The sequence below is a fragment of the Microtus oregoni genome, unplaced genomic scaffold (assembly GCF_018167655.1).
Source record: "Microtus oregoni isolate MIOR12 unplaced genomic scaffold, Mior012 000010F_ref0000083, whole genome shotgun sequence".
In the NCBI taxonomy this organism is placed as follows: Eukaryota; Metazoa; Chordata; class Mammalia; order Rodentia; family Cricetidae; genus Microtus; species Microtus oregoni.
The window spans coordinates 3852376-3880071 of record NW_024543069.1 but is presented as its reverse complement, the minus strand read 5'-3'; the positions used below and the strand labels follow the sequence as shown (position 1 = coordinate 3880071).

Below are 27696 nucleotides of genomic sequence, written 5' to 3'. Positions count from 1 at the left end.
ATGAATATAAATATCTCAACATTAGTTCTTGTATGAGAAAAATTTGGATACTTGCTTGCTGAAGGTACAAGGGGCTTTAACAGAACCACATGTTAATAAAATATAGGTTAAAAATTAACAGTAACTGGTGAGAATAGAAAATCTTTATGTTCTACAAATATTCACTGAAAATTGTTTAGATTTATTATGCATATGGGTGCTTCTGTTGCATGTACATCTGCACACCACAAGGGGGCATTGGAATTCACTGGACAACAGCTACAGACAGCTGTGAGCTAACATGTGGGTGCTGGGAATTGAACTCAAGACCTCTGGAAGAACAATCAGAGCTCTAGCATTTTTTTCTGAGCCATTTCTCTAGCTTTCCCTCCCCTCCCTTTTTTTAAAAAAAGATAAGTTTTATTTGTTTGTTTGTTTAATTTGAGACAGGGTCTCACTGTGTAGCTCTGGTGTAGAGTTTACTCTGTAGATCAGGTTGGCTTTGAACTCACAGAGGTCTGCCTGCCCCTGATTCCCAGGTGCTGGGATTATCGGTGAGTGTCACCATGTCTGGCCCCACTGAAAAATTGTTAAAAACAACACAATTAACTAAAACAAATTTACTAAACAGGAACAAGTTGAAAAACATAAATGGAGCTTTGACAAGGGATCATTGAAAATACTAGAAATGTTTTTTCTTACTAAACTTTGTATTTTTATGTACATTGAAATCTACATGCCGATTTAGTAAGTCTAACTTTCAGTGTTATCTCTTTGGAAATAATTACTAAGTAAAATATTATGGTGATATAGAAACAAACTAGTTAGTAGCCAATGAATTAATATTGACAAACTTGTTTCCAAGTTAAAAGTACATGAAACCTGTGTAACTTAAAAATTTTAAATGTTTTGTGTATTAACATTATTTATGATAATTAAATGGCAACGATGTTAACTCCTTCAAGCATACATTGTCCTCCAGGCTACTTGCCCATTTTTATTTGCTGACTGACTTTTAAGCAATTCTTAGCTAAACAGAGAAAGGAGAAACAGTCTCTGTGCTATGTGCAGATCCAGGCTCCGTGGTGTACCGCTTTCATTGCAAAAAGTGCTCATCTGTAATATTAACCGAATGCAGTTTTGGTTCATTGGATTCGAGACACTTCCCAGCATTTCACTTCGTATTGCATTCAATATTCACAGCAACCCTTTAAGTAGGGCATCATTATAATTATTAGTTTCAGATGAAATCAAAGCACAGAGACCTTAATTTGCAAACGCCAAGAATCAACTATGGAGCTGGACTCTAAAGATTGCAAACGTCACTACCACGTTTTCCCGTCGGGTCGGCTGACGCTGCTCAGATTCATAGATTCCACGTCCTAGCTGGCCGAAGGACGCTGCTTTGCGTCGCTGTTACGCCATACCTGCTCCTAAACAAGAACTCTGAGCACGAGCAATCAAGGTGCGCTGGCTTGATGGCGGAGGGACCGTCCTGTCTCCTAGGCAACGGCCTTTGCATTCAGGCTGCTACAGCATGGAGCTCCCAACACCACCACCGGTGACGTCACTTCCTTTGGCCTGTGCCGTTGTCCTAGTGACGCGGGCAGAAAGTCAGTGTTGGGTACCCGAGAGATCAGGTGGGTGGGAAGTCACTTCCTCCTGGGGACGCTGTTGCTTAGCAACCGCCCTCCGCCTCCATCTTTTGCCCCGCCTCCTGCTTCTTCCAATACCTGGTTTCGCAGACTTCCAGGCCCTGGCCGGGGCGACATCGGTGCTAGAGCCCAACCGCTGCATTCTCAGGTGGTCCCAGGAGCCCGGGCGCAGGGGGCACGGGGTGGATTGCAGGATGCGCGGGCCGGGGGCGCGGGGAGCCGAGGGGACCGCGCTGGGTGTGCGCGGGCCTGGCGCCTGCTGGGTCGGGAGCCGCGCGGAGGAGCTGGGGACTCGGACGCCACCTGGCCGGCCCGGGGAACTCTGGGCGGTGGCCGGCCATCGAATGGGCCTCCGGCGTAGCGCGAACCACAGAGACTTTAATGCAGCCTGGTGTCGAGACGTCCTTGTGTGTTTTATTTTATTTTGTGAGAAAGCAAACAAATGGCTTAGGAAAATGTCGCTGCTGTTCGTGGCGAAGCATTGTTTTTGAATACGGTTATATGCAATTCATTTTTCGGGTCATGGGTGAGATAACCTTGACTCTGACAGTCCTCTTGGAATAAGTCATGCTGGCATCTGCAAAGCAATATTGTTGAATTATGGAAAAGTGAGAAATATCTGGGACATTTGGTGCTTAGCCTTATTTTTAATTTATACTTTAAGTTTATTCATTCTTAAAATAGTTGTAAAGCAGTAACTTTCTTTTGTCTTTTCTTTTTGCGAAAGCAATTTGTTGGGACAATTTTATGTCTTTACTAAAACGCCATTTATATTTTGAAGTGAACATATAGGCCAGTGTTCGGAGCGAGGTATTTTCTGTTTGGAAGGGAGGACACTAACGCCAGGAATAGAGTATCTCGATCATGTAAAAACGTCTAATTATTTTATATATTTATATATTTTTCAGCTATAATCACAGTTTGAATGAATTATTCCAATTATTTATTAACGATTTTATAAAAGTAGAGAAAAAGAATACACTATGTCGGATGAAATCTTCAGCACAACTTTGGCATATACCAAGAGTCCAAAAGCTACCAAGAGAACTTCTTTTCAGGTAAAATATGTCAAGGCATTTTGGTTTTGAATATACTAGAATTCAGCACTTGCTGATTTGCCAGGGGTCTGGCTAGAAGCGAGGGTTTTTGCTTCTCTTTGGCTCTATTGTAGGTGGTTTGTCAACTTTGGATGCTGGTGTTAAAATACCCACGCTGTGACTACTCTTTCTTCAATATTGGCTTCTAAGTTGAAAGTAAAAGAGCCGAAAGTAAAAGAGCCGCCTTAGAGTCTGTCTCTGCCTAGACTTCAGGTTTCTACTGTAAGCATTAAAAGGCTTACTTGGATCATCACGATTTCAAACTCTTCTTCCACATCTGCAATATTGATTATGCCCATATCTATGGTATTGATTATGCCCTTATCTGCAGTATTGATTATGCCCTTATCTGCAGTATTGATTATGCCCATATCTGCAGTATTGATTATGCCCATATATGCAGTATTGACTATACCCACATCTGAAGTATTGATTATACCCATATCTACAGTATTGATTATTCCCATAGCTGCAGTATTGATTATACCAACATCTGCAGTATTGATTATGCCTATATTTGCAGTATTGATTATACCTATATCTGCAGTATTGATTATTCCCATAGCTGCAGTATTGGTTATACCAACATCTGCAGTATTGATTATGCCTATATCTGCAGTATGCCCAAAGTACCAGTGCAAGACTGAGAGGAATTTGGCTCAATGGTAGTCTGTGTGCCTACCCTGCTTGTCAAACCCAAGTCCCTACCTCCCTCAGAATGTACAGGTCTCTAAGAAAATGTCGGTTTCTGATAAATCCCATCGAAACCAATGCTCCTATCATTAATGAGCTTTTAGCTCAGATCGTAACCTGCAATTAGTTTATCTGATGCTGGTAGCCACTTCCTGTTTAACTCCAGATCCCATAGGAGATGGCTCCCATTTAAATGGCCTACAGTGAGTTCGATGACTTGGGACCGTGACACAAAGCAGGCTTCGAGTGAAGGTGGAGGAATGAAACTTGAATTTGAAAGCAGAATAATAAAGTATTGCTTGTTTAAAAATTACTTCTACGTATGAGATGTGCCTGCTTGAATGGGAATTGATATTACTGATCTCCTTTCAGGATGAGCTGATCAGAGCAATTACAGCCCGATCAGCCAGGCAGAGGAGTTCTGAATACTCAGATGACCTGGACAGCGACGAGATTGGTATGTAAGGGGAGACACAGACGGACCAGCTCCTTGTGTTCTGCTTCCCTAGTTATGTGTCGCGTGTCCACTAACTTCTCAGGACAATACCGTGCCTATGAGCTCACTCGTTTCAGAATTTCTGTGTGTGCAGTGACTTAGAAAGGCCACTCTTTTCAAGAAGCTTACGGATTATTTTTGCTTACTTCTGAATGTGAATTTAAAACTATATAAGTGCACTATCAGCAGGTCTACCATAAAGTGATGTCTTAGGAGTAAGCTGTATTAGAAGGAAGTTTCATCTTTAAGTTCAACTTGAAGAATTCTGTATTCAGATAGCAACCGGAGGTGAGAGGATTCAACCTGGGAGCACTTCTGTAATCTGCTTGATGCAGCCTGACTGGGGCTTGGGATTGTAGGTAGAGTAGCTAACTCTTCTGTTGCTGGTATAAAACATCATGACCTAAAGGGACTTAGGGAGAGAGTTATTTTAGTTTATAGCTGTAGAGGGATGTGAGTCCCTCATGGGGAGTGGGCTTGGAGGAAAGAAAGCTACAGGCATGGCCGCAGGGGCAGGAAGCTGAGCCATAACCTCACCAGCAAACGTGAAGCCGAGAGCAAACTGGAATTGTGTCGAGGCGATGAACTCTGAAAGCCTCCCCCAGTTATGTATTTCCACACCTGATACCTGCTCCCCTAACGGTGCTACCAGCTGGGGACCAAGTGGTCACGTACCTGAGCCAATGGGGGAACATTCTCATTCAAACTGCCCGATTCCACTTTCTGTAACCCATGAGCTCACGGCCAATGTGAAACACATCCAGTCCGACTTTAAAATCCTCCATCATCCTTAACATTTTCAGCACCGCTTAAAAGTCCAGTCTCTTTTGGACGATTCAGGGCGATCTCTTAATTGTAACCCCTTGGAAAACCAGAAAAGCAAAATATATAATTCCAAGATATTATGGGACAGGATGTATACGACCTTTCAAAAGAGAGGCATGTGGGGGCCCATAGTGAGGAAATTCTGGGTAAAGCAAGGCAGAAAGAAACATAGCAGGGCAAGCTTGAGCCCTACAGAGCTCCATAATTAGTGTGCAGGACTCTGGTTGACTCTGCCCCTCAGGCTTCTCTGTCTGCAGCTTCCCCTGCCCCTTCCTGTCTCTAACTCCCTCTAGCAGATATCTCATGGCTCTGCTTCTCCAGCAGGGTCCAAGTTTCATTTTCACAACTCCACACCATGGTTTTCACCCCTTCAGAGCCTTCGGACAGAGGCTTCCCCTCCTGCCACAGCTCACCTAGTTAGGGAGACTCTCTGCAACCATAGGAGGAGAATCCACGATCCTCTCCTACAGCTGAATTATGTGCCTCCAAAGTCAGCACCAAGTGAATGCCACTGCCAAACTTGGCTGTCACTGGGTCACATCTCTTTTTATCCCATTGATTTCTAGAAGCAGAATTCTATATCCTCTTTCACAATTGGAAACCCAGCTACCTAGTGGGGGAGGGGTCTTGCCCCGAGGGCGCCTTCCCTTTGTTCCAGTGCAGAGCTGGGAGCCTCTGCTAACTGTGCTGATCTCAACAGCCTCCTGCACAAGCTGTGCTGAAACGTCTAGCTTCCCGGGGCTCTTTTTCTCTCCGGGCTGTATCTTCCGGTCCAGCTTGCTTGTTTTTCTTACAGATCTGCCTAAACAAAACCAGTAATAACCACGCCATATATTCCATGGTATGCTGTCTCCAAGCCTCCTCTATCAAAGAAATTAAGCCCATTACTTTTTAAGTTAGTGTACTGTTTGCTTTCTATTGCTGTGATAAAACATTAACATTATGTGGTTTACACTTCCGGGTAGCAATCCATCCTTTGAGGTACCTCAGGTGCTCAGTCAAGAGCCTGAGGTAGGAACTGAACAGAGACCGTGAAGGAACACTGCCCAGTGGCCACTGTCCCTCAACTCGTTCACCTTGCTTTCTTGTGCTCTTAGGATGCCTGCCCAGGGATGGCGCTGCCCACAGTGGGCTGGGTCCTCCCACATCAATCCTTAGTTAAGAGTCTGCCTCACAGATAAGCCCACAGGCCATTATGCTGGAGGCAGTTCCTGGGTTGTGGTTTCCTCTTCCCAGATATTCCAGTTTGTGTCCAAGTCGACAAAAACAAACCCACACCTTTATCCTTGGGCAAGATCCTATGACAAGGCCAGACAGCCTCCAGATTTTTCAACAAGAACCACAAGGAATGGCCTCTATCCTACCTGCTTTTAGAGTCTTTGCTTCCTCCTGAAACTTCTTGAGGTGGACAGCTACAGTCCCTATGACTCTCAGAACTTCAGTCTCCCAGGCTCCTCCTAGGATGGACTTTCAAACTCTCCCTTCAAGTTTAACCGCTGCTGTGTGAGCTCCGGGGTGTTCCACATTCCGGTTTCTAGCAGCAGCCTCTCCTCTGGTCCCAACTTCTGCCTTAGTTACTCTTTTGTTGCTATGCTAGAGCACCATGGCCAAAGCGAGTGATGGAAAAAAGAGTTTATTTGGGTTTATGATCTCAGAGAAACGTGAGTCCGTCATGGTGGGGCAGCATGGCAGAAAGCTGTAGGGCGCGCAGGTTGCAGGATCTGCAGGCTAAGAGACATCAGCAGACAAGAAGCAGAGAGCCAGAGGTGGTCCAGGCTGTGAGCTCCAAGGCCTGTCCTTAGTGATACACTTCCTCCTCAACAGTGCCACCAACTGGGGACCAAGTGTCCAAGCCCCTGAGCCTACAGGGAATATTCTCATTCTCAGTCAAAACACCAAAGTGGGTCATTGTGAAAGACAGACCCTACACATTCATATAGCCAGTATTTTGGGTTAACTTGGTTTCTGTTAAGTGGGCTAAACATTCTACTTTAGTTTTCAGGTATAAGCATATAGAATTTTAAATCTGAAATGAAATGTGTTGTTTTGTACTGTGAACAGCCCTTTAAGTCCTGCGTCTTTTTAAGCTGTTCTTTATTAGATATAATATTTTGGGGTGGGTGTGACATTGAGCAACCTTTGGGAGACATTCCTCAGAATAAGCACAGTGCTTCAGACACTTGGTAAATATTTTTAGTATGTTAACGAAACTCAGATTTTATTTCATAAATGCCAACAAGGAGTGCCAAGATTAGCGGTTTTCAAGAGGTACAAAATCAATTCGTACTATTTGGGATTGTTGGTTTATTTCCGGTCCTCTCTCTTCCTGAAGATGGTTGCTTTTCAAAGAGATAGAATCTGGCTGTCGCATGTTCAAAATGCACTGCTGACATCACCTTTTTCCTGTTCGTAATTCAGTCTCTCTAGGCGAATTTTCAGATACCTCAACAGATGAAAGTCTAGTTAGAAAAAAGATAAACGATTTTCATTTATCTGACGATGAGGAGAAGAATTCTCCAAGACTGTCCTTTTTGAAAACCAAGAACGTAAAGAGTGATGTATGCAGAGAGGAGCAGGAGCTCAGCCAGCACAGCAGAGGCATGTCACCTGAAGTTCACGACGATGTAGCCGGGAACTCCTCTTCCAAATCACAGAAAGATGCTCAAGAAGGTGGAGAAGAGATCAATGCAATAAAGCCTAAACCCAGAGTTCTCAGCAAACGCAGCCCATCTCCAGGTAACTTGGGACGTTACTGTAATTGCGTTTCCGGAATTTGTTTTAAAATAATCTGTCAAAATTTTTTTATATGGTAGCTAATGAATTCAACTTTCCAATTTCTCAGCTGTAGCTTAGTAGCCATGGCTACAGAAGCCCTCTGCATATCCAGTCTGGAATCTGTGCTGGGAAGTGAGAGAAAAGCAAGCGGCTGTGGTCACCCACAGATGCAGCTCCCAAACACTCATCAGCTTCCATTCGGTGTGTGGGGAGGGAGCTGCAGTGAATAGTGTGGTGAAGTGGTGGGTAGACAGCCGGCATACACAAGGCCCTGGGTTCAAGTGTAGACCTACGGAAGCATGGCAGCATTTCTATATCAATATTCTGCTTTTGGTGTTAATGAAGCTTCCAGGTTCTCCCTAAGAAAAAAGAATCTTTCTTTGGTCTACTGCATGGGACTATCAGCCAAAATCCAGTTTCCTGAGGATAGAAGCAGCTTCCTGGTGTGATTGAGGTACTCTCCACCAGTGTGCTAACCCCTTGACTGGGGGGAGGACTAATGGAGGACAGTCAGGTGGTACCCTGGGAGCCCGTGGGCAATACCACGGAACTAGCATGTGGGAAGGCGAGGATTCTCCTGGCCATCTTCCTTTCTGTTTTACAAAGGAAGAACTAGTTAGTGCTGAGCTGTGTGACGTCTCCCCATCGTGTCAAGTGTAGCTCTGCCAGGCATTTCTTAGTTAGCGTGGATGGGACCTGCGACATCAGATACAACTTGATTTCAGACATATGTTAAGGAATGACGCTTCCATCCCTGATACTCTTAGGAACTTCAAAGGGACAAAAGGATAAAATCAGAACAGAGACTCCCAGGAAAGCGTCCAAGCCACCGATCACAGACGTCGCCACCTGTAGTTATGTGCGACATGGGCCAATAGATTTGGCCGCTGCAGCTGCTGGAGTGGGAGGGCAAACCTGTTTTTCTTGTCCCACAGTATTGTGTTGAGAATCTTTTGAAGCAACTAGAAAAGGCCATCAAATGTTAGCCGCCCGTGTAAGGAAGCTGAATTAACTCCAGCCTAAGCCTCCCAAGTGTAGTGATGGACTCGTAGGTAGAGCATAGCTGAATTTGGTCTCTAAGAAACTTGGAGGACTGAGAATGTAGTGTAACGATAAAGTCCTTGCCCTGCATGTGGAAAGGGTCCCAAATTTAATCCCAAGAACTGACCAGAGAGATTAATAAAAACAGGAACTCAGAGAAGAAATGTGAACACAGCAGCAAAAATTAGTCTGAAACAGCCAGATGTGTGTAATTCCCAGTTTATCGTAGGTGCCAAGTAATTCTCCACCTAGTTAATCCGTTAAAGCTGTGGAGGAGCCTGGTGTGTTAATGCAGACACGAAGTCCTGTTACTCCAGAGGGTGAGGCAGTAGGATTGCTGTGAGTTTGAGGCTAGCCTGCGCTGCATCGATGTGGGCTAATAAACAAGACCTTTCAGTTACTGGAAAAAGCCGGTGGGAAGTTGCAGTAAAGGTAAAATTGAAATGAGTAAGGCAATATTATGTTCTAACCACAAGGTGGCAGCAGAATTCTGAATGCCCCTTAGGTGTGGATGAACGCAGGGTTTCCATCTGAGTAATAATCTTGTTAAGGTTGAAGCAAAGCATTTCTGGAAATGGGACGTGAAATATACTGAAGTTGTTGGGTTCTTCTGTGTGGAGCACAGACATTGAGACGAGTGGCCCTGAAAAGTACTTGGCACAGAGAAGTAATGAAGGATCAGAATGAGTGAATGACAACAGCTGATTCACTTTAGAGAAGAATGTAATTCCTGGCTGTAGCCACACTCTTAAATCAGTGGTTTCTTTTTTAATTATTCTGTATTTAGAATGCTGGGGATTGGATTGTTTTCTTGAGTGCTCAACACCCTCGGTACCACCATAACCACTGAGCGCTAAGTACCCTGGGTCCCACCATATCTGCTAGGACTTTTTGGATGGAAGACTTCTCTAAGCAGTCAGCGCTGCACCCCTTCCTCCACAAGGGGCCCCCCACACCCTGAGATCAGCATCATTTTCTCCACGCCCGCAATAGCACTTTTCTTTGTTTTGTCAGTTTATTTATTTAAGAATCATTTATTTTCTCCACCTGCAAAAGTCCTTGAATGCTGAATACTGAAAAGGGCCGGTGTTGTGTGGAGGGCCTGACTTCAGAGGGGGTTTCACTCCGTAGAGCGAAGTTGTGTGATGCCCGCAGCGCTGCCGAGGTCAGACTTGCACACTCACCCCATGCCCGCAGCGCTGCCGAGGTCGGGCTCGCACACTCACCCCATGCCCGCAGCGCTGCCGAGGTCGGGCTCGCGCACGCTCACAGCCTTTCCTTTTTTAGGGGAAAACGGCGGCAGCTGTGAGGTCGATGGCCATTTTAAGCCTTCACCTCGGCCCAGGAGCGTCAAAAAGTTCAGCCCCACGGAGGAGGGAGACAGAGCAGATGGCCAGGAACACCCCCCGAGTGAAGACTCTGCCCCCAGCCCTGCCTTCCCAAGGCAGAATGGCACAGAGGTGGAAACTGAGGAAAAAGGACACTGTGAAAACCGTGATGTTGAGGTTGGCACCACAGTTGCTGAGTTCCTTAGTTCAGACCTATCCTGCATGTGTGTGCATGCGCTTGCATTTGTCTACATGTATGTTGCATTTTCCTTTGCAATCGTTAGAGTTCTTTTTTGTTTTTGTTTTTTTCTTTCATTTTTTGATGTGTTCATTTTTTTAAAAACTATACTAGATTCCCTTGAGCATAAAATTCCCTTGACTGTAAACATAGCATGGTTTTACATGCCACTGGGAAGCTATACCCATAGCAGTTAGAGTAAGATGCATCCATTTCAAAGAAGGTAAGATGTTGAAAATAGTTTTCTTTTTTCTGGGAATGTGTAGTATTGCCCATCTTGAATTGTCATAATTCTCCCTCTCAGGGTGTTCTGTCTTCCGGGAGACCTGGTACATCCTCTGGCTTCCATGAGGAGCCATGATTGCTGTATAACCGGGGAGATCGCTGTCACCTCACTTGGTATTTCACTGTGCAAAGCCGACTTCCAGTTCATGTCTCAGAAAAGTACATTTTCCCCCATAATCTGCTTGAGCAGATCCGGAAGTTGAACTGCAAGCTGCCTGGCCAGGTTTCTTCCTCTTTCTGCTCATCTGCAGTGTGGGAGAAGGACCTGCTCACAGGACGTGGTGCAGAGAGACATCAATCAGTACCAAGCCCAGGGATGTCTAGTGCTAAGTCACCCTGAGCACATCTCCTTCAGAGCTGACTGCTTTGATTTCACTTGCGGCTCCTCTGGCTAGTTCTTAATTTGTTCTAAAAAAATCAAGGGAGGAACTGAAACACTGATTTTATGTATTTAATACGATTACCAGCTCAATTAAATATCCCAGTGGTTTCCTGGAACTGCCACAAACAAGGAGGTTGATAAGAGGAGAAACTGGCTTTCCTAGTTCTGAAATCTAGATGTCAGGCCACTCCCGAGGCCCGAGAGGATCCTACCACCCTGCAGTCACCACCATGCCTTGTGCCTCTGGCTCCCTCTTTTCCTAAAACAAATCCTAGCAGAATTAGGGCAGTAGGCCTTGACAGCAATTACATCCGCAAATATGGTACTTACAAATGAAGACCTTTGGGTGGACAGGAATTGGAGAAGGGAGCTCCATTTAGAGAGGTACACAGATTCTTCTTTTTAAAATATGGTTTGTTTACTTTTGCTTTATGTGCATTGGTGTTTTGGCTGCATGTATGTCTGTGTGAAGGTGTCGGATCATCTGGAACTGGACTAGACAGTTGTGAGCAGCCATGTGGGTCCTGGGATTGAACCCTGGTCCTCTGAAAGAGCAGCTGGTGCTCTTAACCTCTGAGCCATCTTTCCAGCCCCAGGTACAGATTCTTAACTGTAAACTTAAAATGTGTAAGCCAGCGTCGCTTGACTTGAAATGTGATGTGTATGCACCCTTTTATTGAAGTAGTGTAGCACTGTGGTGAAAATATCACAGGAACATATCCAGCCATAGCTTCACTGCCTGCACAGCGGCTCTGCTTTCCGTCCAGGCCACTCTCCTCCCGTTTATTATCACTCTCTTGGTGTTTTGTGTTGGACTCCTTGTTTGTAAGGCATGGAATCTTTCCACACCGTGAGGGGGTCTTGTTGACGTGGTCACGTGGTGTCTGACACAGCCCATAGTGGAGAGCTATTAACCCGTTTGTTGCTCCATTTTTAACAGATGTCCCCCACTGCTCGCTGTGTGTCTCCCTGGCTCCGCTCTGACTCTTCTTTAAAGTCCCTCTCGTAGGCTTTCCCATAAAGTTTGACCAGTTCTCTTCCCTGCCTGTGTATCCTCTGTCTCTTCCCTGCCTGTATAACCTCTGTCTCTTCCCTGCCTGTGTAACCTCTGTCTCTTCCCTGCCTGTGTAACCTCTGTCTCTTCCCTGGGTGTGTAACCTCCTTCTCTTCCCTGGGTGTGTAACCTTGTCTCTTCCCTGGGTGTGTAACCTCCTTCTCTTCCCTGGGTGTTTAACCTCCTTCTTTTCCCCTGCATGTGTAACCTTGTCTCTTCCCTGGATGTGTAACCTCCATCTCCTCCCTGGGTGTGTAACCTCCTTCTCTTCCCCGGGTGTATAACCTCCGTCTCTTCGCTGGTCAGTTCCGAGTGTGTTCATCTTGGTGTGAGCTCTCACTTAATGCTTCGATTCCTCTGCCTCAGCGCCCTGCCGATGCCACACCAGATGTGCTTCCTCTCTGTACCTCCCTCTTGCCTTTGTCAGTGTGCCTGTGTGCACGACTGATGTGCATGTCAATTGCACACTTTCCTGCCTTAAACCCTGACTGATCAAGATGTTGTAAGTTTTGTGCTTTGATTTCTTACTTTTTTGTGAAACTTTGCATCTATACATGTGAAGGCAATTGCTGTATGATTTTTTTTCAAGGTGTTATAATCAAGTTTAAATGTCAGATGGGATTACTATTTATTGTTTTGTGTGTCTGTTATTGTGTTTGTATGTCTGTGTCTTCTCCCTTTATTTGCTAGAAATTTGTTATGAAACACAAAGTTATGAAAAGTTAAATTAGAAGGCTCATCAGTTAAGGTACTTGGGACCGGAGTCTTTGTGGAGAGGTCTGTGCCATTAAATTTGTTTTTTTCTTTCCTATTTCTATTTTGTTTTACGTTTTATTTATTTACAAATTTTGTGTGCTTGTTGCTTCTGTGAGTCTGTGCACGCTGTGACTTGCCTGCGGAGAGCAATGGACAACTTTGTGAGGCTTTAACTCTTCCGGCCTTACATGGGGATTGAACTCAGGTGCCAGGCTTGTGCAGCAAGTGCTGTATCTCCCGCACCATCTTGCTGGCCCCTGGTCTTTCCTTCATGGTAGTTTGACAGGTACTGTTGAGGGCAGAAGAGGGTGTCCCATTCCCAGAAGCTGAGGTTACAGGTAGTTGTGAGCCGCCCAAGTTGGTTCTAGGAACTAAGAGAGCCAGGGTCCTGTGGAAGAGCAGAGAGCCCTCTTAACCCTTGAGCCAACTGTCCAGCACAGACAGCCTTAAAGATCCGGTTGCCTCTGGGAATCCTTAGGGCTAACCTTATATGGTAAATACTTTCTTAGCAGGACTCGCTCCTACAAAGTCTGACCTCATCATCCCTCAAAGAAAGCCCTGGAAATTGTACCTCACCGGAACCTCAGGAAAAAACATCCGTAAAAGGTAGTCACACCTATGTCCTACCTCGTTTGTGAACTCTGTGTTACTCAGTGTCCTGTCTGCAAGGGAAACGGTTATCTTGTATATTTGCGGGAAAATGGTATGTCTTTAACCCTGGCTGTGCAATTATCCGAGTGACTTTCCACACAGAAGTTAATTTCCCAGTGCCTCTAATTCCCCAGTGTATTGTAGTCCCTGTCTCAATAGGCTGTTGTGAGAATTGAGTGTTAATGTCTTTTCTGCCTCCAGCAAAGTCTCAAGGACTACTGGGATGGTCATTGAAGGGAGCCTGTAGTGTGTGATTGTTGCTGGCATCGTGCAGATAACACAGCATAATGGCTACCTGGGCTTTTTATCCAGATGTAGACAGATGGACAGAGGAGAAAGCCTCTGGGCCTGCGACTTATCCTCAGCGCCATCTACCTGGTGTGGTTGTGGGAATTTTAAAGATTGGTAATGTATAAAGGCCCTGGGACTACCACCCAGGTGAACGCATAGTAAGCATGAGGTGTACGTCGGGTATTTCCTTTGCTAATGTTGGAGCTGGTGTAGCTGAGACAGCCCAAAGGAAGAGCTGAGGAAGATGGCGTGTGGGCTGGCTTCCATTAAGTGCTGCACTGGCTAGTACTGGTCACCTTGGCATAGAGCTAGACTGTCTCAGAAGAGGGAATCTCAGCAGAGGGGGCGCCTCCATCAGCACAGCTGTAGGCAAGCTTGTGACCCACGTTCTTGTGACTGGGAGTTGGACCTTGGTGGAAACCAAAACCACTACTACACATGGCCTGCTGGGTTCTTCTGGTGACTGTCACATGGTGGCCTCTGGGTTACGCCTGTTGGGTGCCCCACAGTGTCATGGAGTCAGCGTAAATAGAAGCAGTTCTGAGAAAGCCAAACTGAGTCTTCTTATGCGGAGCTTAGGCCTGTGCCGGGGATGTCCTGGGTGCAGCAGCCCTGCCCTTGGTGCCTTCATGGGAGACAATGAAGGAAATGAAGGTGTGAATCTGGCCTGAGCTGGGCTGGGTCTCTGTGTGAGGTGAACTACGTGGATCTGTGCTCCTCTGGCCATGCGTGCAGCTCGCCTGCGCTCCTCCCCCCTCAGTGCTGTGGAGGGAGCCGTTGCCTCCTGCTTTCCCAGCATGCTCCTAGCTTTAATGGGATGGATATTGCGGTCTCGGTGACTTGATTTGCACAGCCACACGTTCTCCTTTACTTGGGGGTAATTATTTCATTCTTATTATGCATATGCTGTGTTGTCTAAGTGTGAGGCTTGTCAAATGTTAGATTGAATAAGCATTTTTGCATTCATTGACCAAGTGTGTTCAAATTTAACTGGATGGTTTTCATCGCGCTTTATTTTGTAAGAAAAAAGAGATTATAGCCTCGCATCGTGGCTCGTGCCTATAATCCAACACTTGGGAGGTAAAGGAAGATGGTTCAGGAATTCAAGGCCGGTCTCAGCTATAGGACAGCCTGCTCCAGAAGAGGGAATCTGCAGTTTAGCGCACACATTGCTGCTGTTCTGTAGGACCCAAGGTTCCTTCCCAGCACCCACATCAGGCGGCTCACACCTGTAGCTCCAGCTGCTGGTGATTTTGGCTCCTCTGGCCTCTGAGAAGGGCACCTGCATTCATATGAACATATATGAACACACACATAAATGTTCTAAATAGTTAGGACAACACTCGCTTGAAGGAGAGTAAGTGAGTCTGTCATACACTGTGGAATCAGAAGGTTCAGATTCAGTGCTGTGTCTCTGCTTCCAAACAGATCATGATGGAGAACCTACCGAACTCTGGGATTCCCTGATATCCAATGAAAACGAAGAAACGTCAGTTTTGGTCAACTGTGTTTCTCCTGAACTTGAGCAAGCCGGGGCAGGTCAGGTGGCTGCTGGTGACAATGACGAAGACAGAGCGAAGGCTGGGTTCACAGACGACGACCTCACCACTGACCCACTGCTCTCCACGTCCCCGAGTGTCGTCACACCCACCGAGACAGCAGAGCCAGCCAAGGTCCGTCTGTAACATACAGCACTAGCAGTTCAGACTCACACATGAAATGGAACCTCCAAGTATCTCATGCCTGTCTTCATACCTCTATATTCGTGTGGAGAACATCTTTCCATAGTGGTATTGGATTTTCAAGTAGATATTACATAATTACGTTGAATTTCAATTTCAAGGAAAGTCTGCATTTGTCAGAATGCAGGCAGTTGTTCCCTGGAAACTGTCAGGCATAGTGATATGATTTAAAATAGTTCATAACCACATAATATATGTGTCTCTATATTGGTTTCTATAGATCAGATCATAAAATATAGCTGTTTAGAATAGCTATGGAGATGTTATGTTGGTGAAATTTTAATCTCTTCAAAACACAAACAGCTTTAATGAGAGGTTTCAAGAGCACCTTGGCTACATGGTGAGCTACAGGCCAGTCAGAACCGTGTGGGACCCTAGTGAGCCCCAGGCCAGTCGGAACCGTATGGGACCCTAGTGAGCCCCAGGCCAGTCGGAACCGTGTGGCACCCTATTGAGTTCCAGGCCAGTCTGAACTGTGTGGGACCCTCTTGAGTTCCAGGCCAGTCTGAACTGTGTGGGACCCTCTTGAGTTCCAGGCCAGTCGGAACCGTGTGGGACCCTATTGAGTTCCAGGCCAGTCTGAACTGTGTGGGACCCTCTTGAGAGAGACGAAGACAGAGAGACAGAGACAGAAACAGGTGGAGGAGGAGTACAAGGAAGAAAGGAGGGAGGGAGGGAAAGAAAAAGAAAAAGCTTTTAAAAGTGTTTTTCAGTGACCCACCCTAGTGCATAAGGTGCCTGACACTTAGATATAGAACAGTGATTTCCTCAGTTTTGCTTCTCAGCCCGCGTTACCGTGGCGAGTGATCTGTCTATGTGTTTCCCTTCTGCTAGAAAGCAAACGAAGACAGAAACTTGAAGGGTAAAAAGACAACGAACGGGCGAGTGTCCAGTGCCTCTGGCAGGTAAGAGTTACCAATGTCCTTGTGCATCGGCTCACAGCCTAGCAAAACCCACCTCGGTTGGGAGTCCATGAAACACATTCTGCCTGCTGTCATGGATCTTTCTAGTGGTTTCCCTCATCAGATGGGATCGATACCTCGTGATGAAGCTCTTAGTTGGTTCCGCTCTTTCATAGAAATCTCTCCATTTATTCAGAGTTCTTTGATTTTTTCCCCCGACTGTGTTTTCATTTTTTCCCTGATCTCATTGTACAGCTCCTTGGCCAAAGCTCCTGGTTTTTTTTTTTTTTTTTTTTTTTTTTTTTTTTTTTTTTTTTTTTGATGAGAGACTATATATAGATGGTCATAAAATTGAAATCCGGCATTGTTTTTCTACTAAGTGTTTTTGGCAAACACTTTCCACGGCTAAATGGGTTTATTGAAGTGATAAGAACGTGAAGCCGCGCACGTCAGCCCATGTGTAATCCAGCATGCAGGAGGCTGAGGCGGGAGGATGTGTGCATGCAAGGCCAGCCTGAACTGCATCATAATACCGTCTCAAGTAAAACCAAATAACAACAATAATAATAATACTAAGTGCTAGAATCCCAAGAGCCTCACCCCTGCTCTCTGATTGGTGTTGCCAACACCTCAGCCTTCCGATCCCTTTAATCTAGTATTAGCCGAATGAAGAGGCTGTCAACTTTGCCCAGTAAGTCGGTAGTTGATATTTTCTGAGCCCTTCTATTCCTGCCTTAACCACTGAGCCCCTGCTGCAGCCTGAAGGAGGGGTGGGGATATGCAAATGAGTGACGAGAGCCAACGCAGTATAGAGAAGATACACCAGATTTCCCCATGGCGTCTGAAATATGGGTCCTGACCTGCTAAATCCACAGTTAGAAAGCAACAGAATAATGCGTAACATATTCAAAGAGTGATTAAAACCTACGTTTATTGGTAGTTTTTATGTTTTATTAAGATGTGGTTTATGTTTCTTTAAAGGGCTCTAATTATTAGTATCTAAGAAGAGAACTATAGTTCAAAGTTCTAAAGTTTAATTTATGTAAGCAGAACTAAGAAAACATGACTTTTAACTGGGTTATTTTCAAGGTAATTATAACTCATTACATTCACTCATAATTTTTTCATTTTGTTTGTTTGATACAGGGCCCCACACTTAGCCCAGGATAGCTTGGAACCCACTGTGTTCAAGCTGGCCTTGAACTCAGGCCTCAGCCCCCTGAGTATAGGGTTGTAGGTATGAGAGGCCACGCCTGGCTTTAGAGTGTGGCTTTAAAGGTAGTCACCGTACCTGGCAGCTCTACCTTAGAGTGTAGTTATGAAGGTAGTCACCATACCTGGCAGCTCTACCTTAGAGTGTAGTTATGAAGGTAGTCACCGTACCTGGCAGCTCTACCTTAGAGTGTGGTTATGAAGGTAGTCACCGTACCTGGCAGCTCTACCTTAGAGTGTGGCTTTAAAGGTAGTCACCGTACCTGGCAGCTCTACGTTATTAGAGTGTAGTTATGAAGGTAGTCACCGTACCTGGCAGCTCTACCTTAGAGTGTGGTTATGAAGGTAGTCACCGTACCTGGCAGCTCTACCTTAGAGTGTGGTTATGAAGGTAGTCACCGTACCTGGCAGCTCTACCTTAGAGTGTGGTTATGAAGGTAGTCACCGTACCTGGCAGCTCTACGTTATTAGAGTGTAGTTATGAAGGTAGTCACCGTACCTGGCAGCTCTACCTTAGAGTGTGGTTATGAAGGTAGTCACCGTACCTGGCAGCTCTACCTCACTTGCTCTCTGTCTATTTGGAAATTTCCAGGCTGATGACATCTGAGTTTTTAAAGAAATCCGGCCCCACACGGAGAAGTCCATCTGCAGCTACCTCTTCTCACTACCTAGGGACATTGAAAGTCCTGGACCAGAAGCCATTGCGGAAGCGGAGCCTGGAGCCCGACAAAGCCGATCACATAAGGGCGACCGTTTACCAGGTAAATGGAAAACACGTCTTAAACAAGAGCTGATGGTCTCCCCAGGCCTGCCCACCAGTTAATACTGCGACCACCTCAAAGGATAGCTGGATGCTCACTGTCACTGGGGAAGCTTTTCTTAGAAGTGTGTGAGCAACCGTGAGGGTTTTTCTGAATAATTTGCTGCCCCATTTTGCTTAAATTTCCTTAAAAAAATGTTTTTAAGGAAAGCGAAAATACTGCTATGAATTATAGAAATATAGCAAAGACCAGTTTGCTGTAAAATCTACATGCACTTTATACTATTCTCAAAGTTTGTGTTGCTCATGATCAAATCTTTTAAATGTTTTCTTTCTTGAGACAAAGATTTTTCCTAATTTTTCCACAAATTAAGATTTTCCTATTTTTTTCATAATTTTAAGAAAGATATTTTGTTTTGTTGCACAGAATATAACCTCCTTTGGAAAATTTTACACTTGAATTTCAGTATAAAATGTTGATACGTTTAGTCATATTAAATCATTGCAGTCTTACAATACACGGGAGATAATGCAGTAAGATTTTCTTAAACAACAATATTCATATTTACGTTTACAGCATCACTGGGAAAAGAATGCTGTTTTAGACAAAATGTATAAATTTCTTGGTTTCTTTTTTAAACTTTAAACAAATATTTCAAATGTGGGTATGAGTTCTAAGTCGTCTAGGCACCTTGTAGTATCATATAAGCTTTTTTTTTTTTAATTTCACAGGAGTGGCTGGAAAAGAAAAACGTGTATTTGCACGAAATGCACAGGATAAAAAGAATCGAAAGTGAAAACTTACGGATCCAAAATGAGCAGGTAACGTAAAAGAAAGAATCCTGCGTCAGTAAGAGCCTCTGGGTATCTAATGTCACCAAATGAATGGTTTTTAAGTGGTAAAATGTATACGTGAAAGAACCAATTTCTGGCTTCATATTTTCAGTTTGGGTTCAATTTAACTTTTACATAAAAGCCCCATGTACGTTTTAAGTCTCCTGTGCATAGGGTAGACACAGCAGGGCTATTATTAGCAGTAGCGGTGTGACCACCAAATTCAGTCTCAGAAATCGACGTGATTAGAGTTTAGGCTAGAACATAGGCAACATACACTGGCCTTCAGTTTTCTTGTCCTGTCTTCCACTCCGACCCCTGCTTTGGCTCCTGACCCTTTGCTGCCTGAGACTCTTGTTCAGCCTCTCCTATGATTTCACTGGGTCCCTGTCGCCTGCCCGAGAACCCACTTCATTGTACTGATCCACATAAGTAGGCCAGCAGGGAGACATCCCTGAAGTGAGCAGCACTGGGGCCAGGTGGGTCTCTGTGGGGCGACCTCGAGGAGCTGTGCTGAGCACCTTTGTGCCCTTGCACTGCTGTGTAGTCCCGCGGGGACTTTTGCTTTTGATGATGTCACCTCCATGATGCAATCTACGTCTTCTACGGTTGAACCGTATTTGAGGTCAAATACTGGCCTTCACAAGGTTAGAGAGTGAGTGTGTGACTTAGCTGCATAGTACCCCGCATGTTCTACAGTGGGATGCCCTTATTTGACATTTGGTCTATGTTCCTGTTATAGGAATGTTATGCCTTTATATCAAAACAGGGTTCCACACCAAACACCTGTACCCACTGTGTGCTTTGGGTAATTAATTTACCTTATTTTATAATCTTTTAACTTTCATGATTTTTTTTACTAAACATTTTACAATACCAGTTAGCCTGTTGCAGTTTCTTTTGAAAACATTTATTTTTAGCATACTTCCAAAGTCAATTGATGCTTCTTTCTCATGAATACAAAATAGGTCGACCCCTGATAAGTGCTTTGACATTCTAAAAAGGAGTGAATAACTTCCGTAGGTCAACTCTTCCAAGTAATTCTAAATAAATTACCTGTTTTACTACTTTGCATAACAACTGTTGGGAGACTGGAGACAAATACATACTTGTGTATATGTGTCTAGACCTGTACTCCTGTCTAGATACGTACATGTATGCCATTGTTTTTTTCAAAAACCGAAATAGAAAAGAGCTGCTAAGAGGGAGGAAGCCTTAGCATCATTCGAGGCCTGGAAGGCTATGAAAGAAAAGGAAGCAAAGAAAATAGCAGCAAAGAAGAAGCTGGAGGAAAAAAACAAGAAGAAGACGGAAGAAGAAAACGCTGCGAGGAAAGATGAGGCCCTGCAGGTGAGTACCGCAGACCCCATCCGAGCCTGGTCGTTAGCGGTTCCGGTGCTTGAATGAAGGATTCCTTATACTTTTGTCGATCTCAGAAAAGTGGTGACGAGTAAGGCAAACACTGTGAACTCTTCCAGGCCTTCGAGAAATGGAAGGAGAAAAAGCTGGAGTACCTGAAAGAGAAGACCAGGAAGGAGAAAGAATATGAGCGAGCGAAGAAACAGAAGGAAGAGGAGACGGTCGCTGAGAAGAGAAAAGACAACTTGACTGCTTTTGAGAAATGGTAATCCTTGCAGCTCGGTGGCTTCAAGGGAATACTCGAGGCTTCCTTAGGACTTACGCTTGCAGGGCTTTCCATGTCTTCCAATCTCATCGCTTCCGAAGCTACACTAGGGCATCTCTAGCGTGTCTTCTCCTCTAACTTTCCAGTGTTTCATGTTCTACACAGGAGTGAGAGAAAGGAGGCTCTTCTCAAACAAAAGGAGAAGGAGAAAATCAACGAGAGAAGAAAGGAAGAGCTGAAGAGAGCGGAGAAGAAAGACAAAGACAAGCAAGCCATCAGTGAATATGAGAAGTGGCTGGTAGGTGTTGCCCGCGATGAACTTCCTTCTTCCCTGGCTCTTTATTCCTTTTCTGCTTCTCTTTCCCATCCTGTTTTCCTTGGAGACTACTTAGCCATTCCTCCTCTGCAGCTCAGATTCCCCCATGGCCTCTCCTTTCTGGCCACACTTCTGAGGTTGCCCAAAGCACGAGAGCTTGCAGCAGGTGTGATATTCCAGGCATGCATCCCTGCCATCCCCGCCTCAGGCACTTCCCACTGTGCCCTTTCTTCCATTTGTGCTTCTTGCCTCTAACATCATGGAAGGCAGTCAGGTACCCTGAGGGTCCAGAGTCTTTGAGGTGGAACCAGCCCTTGCATGCAGTAGTGCTGAGTCTAATGTGGAGGAACTTAGTTGATTTCTTATGTTCTTTTGATGTTGCTGATGAGGTAGGGAAAAGGGTCTTATTTAGTAATTCTTCAGTGAAAGGGATCAGCATTGGAGTTAGAAGGTACAATATCCAGCTGCTCTTTACTACATGTGTGAGAATAATAAATATTTGATTTTAATATGTATATGTTAACAGGTTACTTTTTGGTGCTGTCAAGCAAAATACAGTCTTCTATTTTAAAACAGATACACATTTTGTTAATTTTGAATAAATAGTAGACAGAAACATTATACTTTGTACAAGTCGATGACACGCTTATGAGTAGTGCCCACATCACACTTCTGCAGCTCTTCCAGCAGGTTACTGTCTGACGTCACCGGGCTCACCTCAGTCTGCTGCCTGCAGGCGTCATGCAGAGGATTTCCTGACTTGCATGCATGTCTCAGACGGAGCTGGAGCATGTTTTCATTACAAATATGTGTTAGTGACGTATATTCTGCAAATGGTCTTCACAGGCGCACACACTTTTCTATTGGAGTCTCTTTGCCTTAGTGATTTCTGAAAACCCTCTCCAGTAGAAAATTCACCTATGATTTCTAGTAGAAGATGCAACTTTGCTTGTTTTTCTGTGTTTAGTAGTGCCTTAGGCCCTGCCAATTCCAGTTTATTTTGGATTTCTGTCTTTTCTTTTGGCCTCTGATGCTCACACCTAGTGAAGAGAGCTTCCCCGTGGTTTGAAGCTACTGGGTCCGCCTCCTTCTTTTACGGCTACTGTATCTCAGTGTCTTAGCCTTTACTGTGCCCTCGTGTTATTTTCTTACATGATGAGAATTTGATTCCAACTTAGCTTTCCCGGGATATGTGTTTCAGGAACCAGCACCTTTCTTCCTGGTGGATTAAGAGCTCATCTTCATGACACACCCCTGCATTTGGGTTCTGTTTCTTGACCTTGTACTTCATTGGTCAGTCTTGTTATGCATATATTTTTTTTTTCTTGTCCCAGCCAGCTTCAGTGTGAATCTGGGTGACTCCCCATCCCAGTTCTTTCACAGTGTCTCTCCCTGTGCGTCCCTGTCCCTTATCATACACATTTTAGCTCTTCCTAGAGGGCATAAGACCAAGCTGAACTCCTTAAAAGTGGAATATCTGATGAAACCTTCAGGACTAAAGGAATAATCCCCTAAGGCCAGTAAAGACCACTGCAGAACTCTCCTGCAGGCCAAGGGGGGAAATGCAGCTCAAGGCTCTTGGGTGATGGGGAAAGTGTCCCTTCCCGGAGTCAGCAGTCCTGGCTGTGAAAAGCAGTTATCATCTGCCCTGGTGCGCGGACTCCAGGGCTTCATGACAGCTCCATGCAGAGGGTAACAGAATTGGATGGTCAGTATTAGCTCATGGTAGGGCCCTGTCTTCAAAAATAAAAATAAGAAGTGCATTATTTGAATGAAGCAGTCAGTATTTCGTTATGATCTTTTAATCTCTTACATAGTGCTTGATTCTTTTTAAAATGCTAGAATGCTTCACGTATCAAAGTCTTGTCTTATTGCCAATATTACCGAGGCAATTGGATATCAAAGTTTGAATTTTCCAGTTTGTTTCCCCATTTTCCACCAGGCTTCTGAGTGCCTGTCTCAAAAACCAGGCAAGCAAGCAATGACATTACTGCTATTAATAGTAAATTTCTGCATGTTCAAACAAATCAGCAATAGTCCCTAGCTACTTTTCCTTCAAAACTAATTAAACAAGAAGTTGTGTGCAATTGCAGTGGGTTTTTGATCCTACTGCACGTACTGGCTTTGTGGGAGCCTAGGCAGTTTGAATGCTCACCTTACGAGACCTGGATAGAGGTGGGCAGTCCTTGGGCTTCCCACAGGTCAGGGAACCCTGATTGCTCTTCGAGCAGATGAGGGGGGGGGACTTGATCGGGGGAGGGGGAGGGAAATGGGAAGCGGTTGTGGGGACGAGGCAGAAATCCTTAATAAATAAATAAATTAAAAAAAAAAAGAAGTTGTGTGCAAAGATCTTATAATGAATCATTTTCTTCCAGCAGTCCAGTTCAATAACAAGGTCACAAAGTGTACATAAACTTAGAGTTTTCTGTTTTGTCTTTTGTTTTTTTTCTTTTACATTTTTATTCCTTTAGGAGAAGAAAGAAAAGCAGGAAAGAATTGAACGGAAACAAAAGAAACGCCATTCCTTCCTTGAAAGCGAGACCCACCCTCCGTGGAGCCCTCCGAGCAGAAATGTGTCCTCGAGAGTATTTTGACAACTCAGGTTCTTGATTTATCCGTTCACCACCTTTGCCCATGGATTTGGAACCATTCATCTCATTATTTGTGGTAGAAGTCTGTTTTAATCGCTGCAGGAACTTCTGCGGAGCACGAGAGAGGTGCTTTACAGTGTAGGCAGTGGAAGCAGTGTTCTCAAGAGTAGATAAACCGCCTCAGGCAAGAAGCTGTCAGATTGCTGAGACGATCCAGATGCGTGGAGCTTTGTCACGTCCTAGTCATTTCTGACGTGGGTGGTGTGTGTCACTGAGTTCTGCGTCTCTTTAAAGCATGGATAGTCCGCTGATCGAAGGCTGCCATCCAAATTCCACCATCGTAGGAATGACTCAGTTCATGGAAGCGCGTGCTTCTCCATTGGAAGTTTGGGAATTAACGGTCCCTGGGGAGGATGGGCAGATTATTCTAATTCCGCCCAGAACAGCGTCTCCGCTGGGCAGATTGAGGTCGCAGAGCTCTCGTCAAAGACCCTCGCCTTATGGCTTAATCTCAGTGTGCATTGCCTGTGTGGGCCTCACCTGACAATCATGGCCATTTCTTTAATGGGTTCACTTCTGAAATTTTCTTTCTAAATTCTATCTCAGTTTGCTTATGATTTGGTCAAAAGCCAGCAATTTGATGGTAGCTGTGTCTTATATAGTATTTGTGAAAATTTCATAAGGGTTCAGGGTCATTATCAAAATTCTTTCCAGACTAAAGTTATAAAGATCAATGAAGGTAACTCTCACCTTCTCAACTAGCCTGGAGTGCTTCAACTTGAATTTAGAAGCAGCTGAATGAGAAAGTGACTTTGTAAAAATACTCAAGATTTATTTATTTATTTATTTGGCCTCTGCTTCTCCCTGTATCAAATGATCCCATCCGTGACTGGCCATTTCCCGAAACCCCAGCTGTTTCCAGCTGCTGTATGCAATAATGTGTTGCAGAGACAATCAATGGAAAGCATGGTTGCTGCTGATCCCCGAGCTCTTACATCATCTCTGCTGCTCCTGACAGATGGAATTTGTCAAATATGTAACAGCTATTCAGGGTAGGTGTTACTAGCTTTACTGCGCAGATAAAAATGCTGAGGCTAAGCAAATCCAAAATAACTTGCCATATAGCAAACATACGAGCAGTAGGACCCAACCCCACTGTCTTCCTTTCCTTGAGACCTGTGTGACCTCAGAGACAGTGGCTGACCTCTGAGTCAATCAACCTTGCAAGCGCTTGTCACTCCCAAGGTGTTGATGGTGCAGTGCTGGTGAGATGTGGTCCTTTCCCGGTGCCTCCAGATGCTAATCCTCCTTTCATCTAAAATGAGGTGAGGACTCATGGGATCTCAGAGGTTCATCAGACACAGTGTTAGCAAAGCCAGCAGCTTGTGCAAGACCCAGCTGTAGGATGTGCACAAACAGGACGTCACGAGAGGCTGTGTAGCATTGCCAGAGCAGAGCAGATTGTGACAGACACCCACAGATGAAGCGAGAAGCCTTTGATACTGCCAGAAGTGGTCACTGAAAGATTCTCAGCAAGGTGCTATTGGTTTGGGATTCAGGACTTGAATTTGTGTGTTTTCCCGCAACCAAGCCTCCCAGAATAGATTGATGCAGAAGTCTTGTATTGAAGTCAATAGGTAGAGATGGAAAAGGGTTTTTCACATTGTAAGGAATGAAAAGGAGATCAGACAGGTGTAGCTCTCGTGGTCACTTTGTACAGTGTTGTATTTGCTATTGCTGATAGCGTCTGAATCATGAGAAATGAATGATACATGCAAGCTAAAGTGAAGTATTTGGAGCACAGGACTCAGGAAATAGCCTTTGTCATATTCATTTACCTTGGTCCCCACTTGATGGACGCGAGGCCAGTGTGGGGTGAACAGTGTAGTTACTTAGCACACAGTTTTAGCATGCAGAAGAACTCAGCCTTCTGGTCTGTCTTTGATGGACCAGTCACAGTCAAATGCTGCCAGGAACAGGGCCCTCAGAGAAGACACCTGAGTGCTGGTCTTTAAAGATGGTTTCTGAAGAGAGTTACGTGAAGATATACCCAACACCCCAAATGTTGTTCCCTCACATGTGATTTAGGATGAGTCTATATAGAGAATAAATAATAGGGTTTTTTTCCAACTTACAACAACCTGTATTCAATCTCTATGGAATTTATCTAGTTAAATATAATCGCCCCTTCTCCTGTAGTAAAAATAAAGCAGAGATTTGGTCAGTGAGTGAACATCCAAGTCTGTAATGTGGCAGTCTGAGTTCCAGAGGAAAGACTTGAACCTGCTAAGATTATCTTAATGTATTTGCTTATTTAAGAAATAAGACTTGCCCATATTTCCTTAAAAAGTACCATATATTGATATAAATTAGTTTATAGTAATGAAAAATAAAACTCTTATATAAAAGTAAGTTCCATAATAACAGCAAAAAGGTATCACACACATCAAAAGTAATAATACGGCCTGGGATAATTTAGATGTGGAGGAGTCCATGTTTCCTTAAGGAAATTGGCTAAGAACAGCTCAGAGTAACGGTATTCCTGTAGTCTACTGTGTGTGTGCCACTCTTGAAGGTGCTGGTTCACTAATTGTTGTAGATGGGAAAGATAGCTGATGTTTTCACTGTTGCCAAAGTGGTACCTCATGGGAGGTTGACAGCCACAGTTGGATGCCCCTTGGAGTGGTGTAGCTGTCCATCAACCTGGACCAGACTGTTTCTGTGTTGAAGAATCTAACGTCCAGCATGTTTGCCAACCTCAGATGCCTAGTGCTATCATTCAGGTTGGCAGCAGGTCCTTTGCCCGTCATTCTACAGCTGTGCTGGCCTCCGACACCAACGTTGGCTAAGTGTGGTTTTTGCTCCTGTGGCTGGTTGCTGCTCTCTCCTGGTTCCCTGTCCTCCCCAGCTGTTTGGGTGCTCACACTGCTCTGTAAAGTATGAGAAAAGAGTGGCAGTTCTTAAATACAATAGATAAAGGAAGTTTCATAAAGTAGGGGGAAGTGCATGCTAGTCCAAGTCATTCTCAGAAATAAGATAGTACAGGACACAAATTTGCCTAATTTAATCCTGATTCATAGTTCAATTGTACTACGATAAAAGACATTTGAAAGCCTATGTGTCCTCTCAACACAAAGCAAATACATTATTGATTTTCCTCGTTCCTAGTTATGCTAACTGATAGAATAGTGAAATGCCACGTCAGTGATGAACTGGAGGCTTTCCCAAGGCCTTTTGTTGTAAAATGTCGTGTGCTACTGCTAGTTTGAAGTGTTGTGTAACCAGAATATGTGGAATTCTTGGTGCTGAATTTAGGGTGTCTTTGGGATTATTGGGGGAGATATATTTAATGCCTGCTCCTTAGTAATACATTTTTGTTTCATACTTAATTTATTACAGTTAGCCACTCGTGGTTTATTTTATTGTTATAATTTATTGGCTGCACGCCAAATGTTAATAAATGTGATGTGTGCTTATCTCTGAGCTAAAGATGTTGATATCTCTTATTGGAAATGAATAGTGGACAAGAAGTGATTTGCAGTGTAAGATCTGGATGAGAAACTGATTTTGCGGTACAGATAGCAGGTGTGACATAGTTGTCAGGTGATTACAAGACTCAGATTTGTGAGGTCGCCATGTTTCCATCCCTCCGTGATAACTGCGGTTCCCCCGCATCTCCCTTCGCCCGTCTTTGTTTTCTAGGGAGTGCTCTACCATTGGTGGATGGAAGGGGATGAAGGAGGGAGCTCTTGCTCCTCTGGTCCCCTAGGCCTCTGTCTCGCTCTCCCTGTCTTCTGTGTTATCTAAATGTATATACATGTATGTATGTTTATAATCTGTATTTGATCATTGAAATAAAAATGACACCAAGCCACCATTTGGTAACTGGGTTTTTTATTAAACAATCCATCGAGAACTTATTCCCACAGTAACATACCTTTAATCATTTTTATGCTGTACCTACAATTTATTTCTCGGTAATTTGCCTTAAAGTGTCATAAGGGTGCAGGCAATATCTTCGTAGTAAATATCCATAGCAATGATTATGAACTTCATCGAGTCTATATAGGTAAGTAGAAAGGGACAAAGCTCAAGTATTAGAAAGTCAGAAGCCCCCTTGGCTATGTGCTAGAGGTGTTATCCAAAGACCCTCCCTCCCTTACTGCAGT

The 27696-nt window shown here is 44.5% G+C and overlaps 1 protein-coding gene across 3 annotated transcripts; it reads left to right on the top strand.

The window, feature by feature from the left end:
- The first annotated feature begins 1688 nt into the window (after positions 1-1688).
- Positions 1689-27397, top strand: Map9 (microtubule associated protein 9). Of its 3 annotated transcripts, none has more exons than XM_041659301.1 (14): positions 1689-1782; positions 2543-2692; positions 3797-3881; positions 7164-7481; positions 9849-10066; positions 13117-13210; positions 14975-15219; positions 16123-16193; positions 17995-18163; positions 18895-18984; positions 20185-20346; positions 20475-20620; positions 20786-20918; positions 23408-27397. In XM_041659301.1, the coding sequence occupies exons 2-14, from the start codon at positions 2618-2620 to the stop codon at positions 23528-23530; spliced, it is 1929 nt and encodes a 642-aa protein (XP_041515235.1). In that variant the 5' UTR covers positions 1689-1782; positions 2543-2617; the 3' UTR covers positions 23531-27397. The 3 variants fall into 3 exon arrangements, with proteins under 3 accessions (XP_041515235.1, XP_041515231.1, XP_041515234.1); XM_041659297.1 differs by having other exon boundaries at positions 13114-13210; XM_041659300.1 differs by lacking the exon at positions 1689-1782 and adding an exon at positions 2022-2041 and having other exon boundaries at positions 13114-13210.
- Positions 27398-27696: the final 299 nt, after the last annotated feature.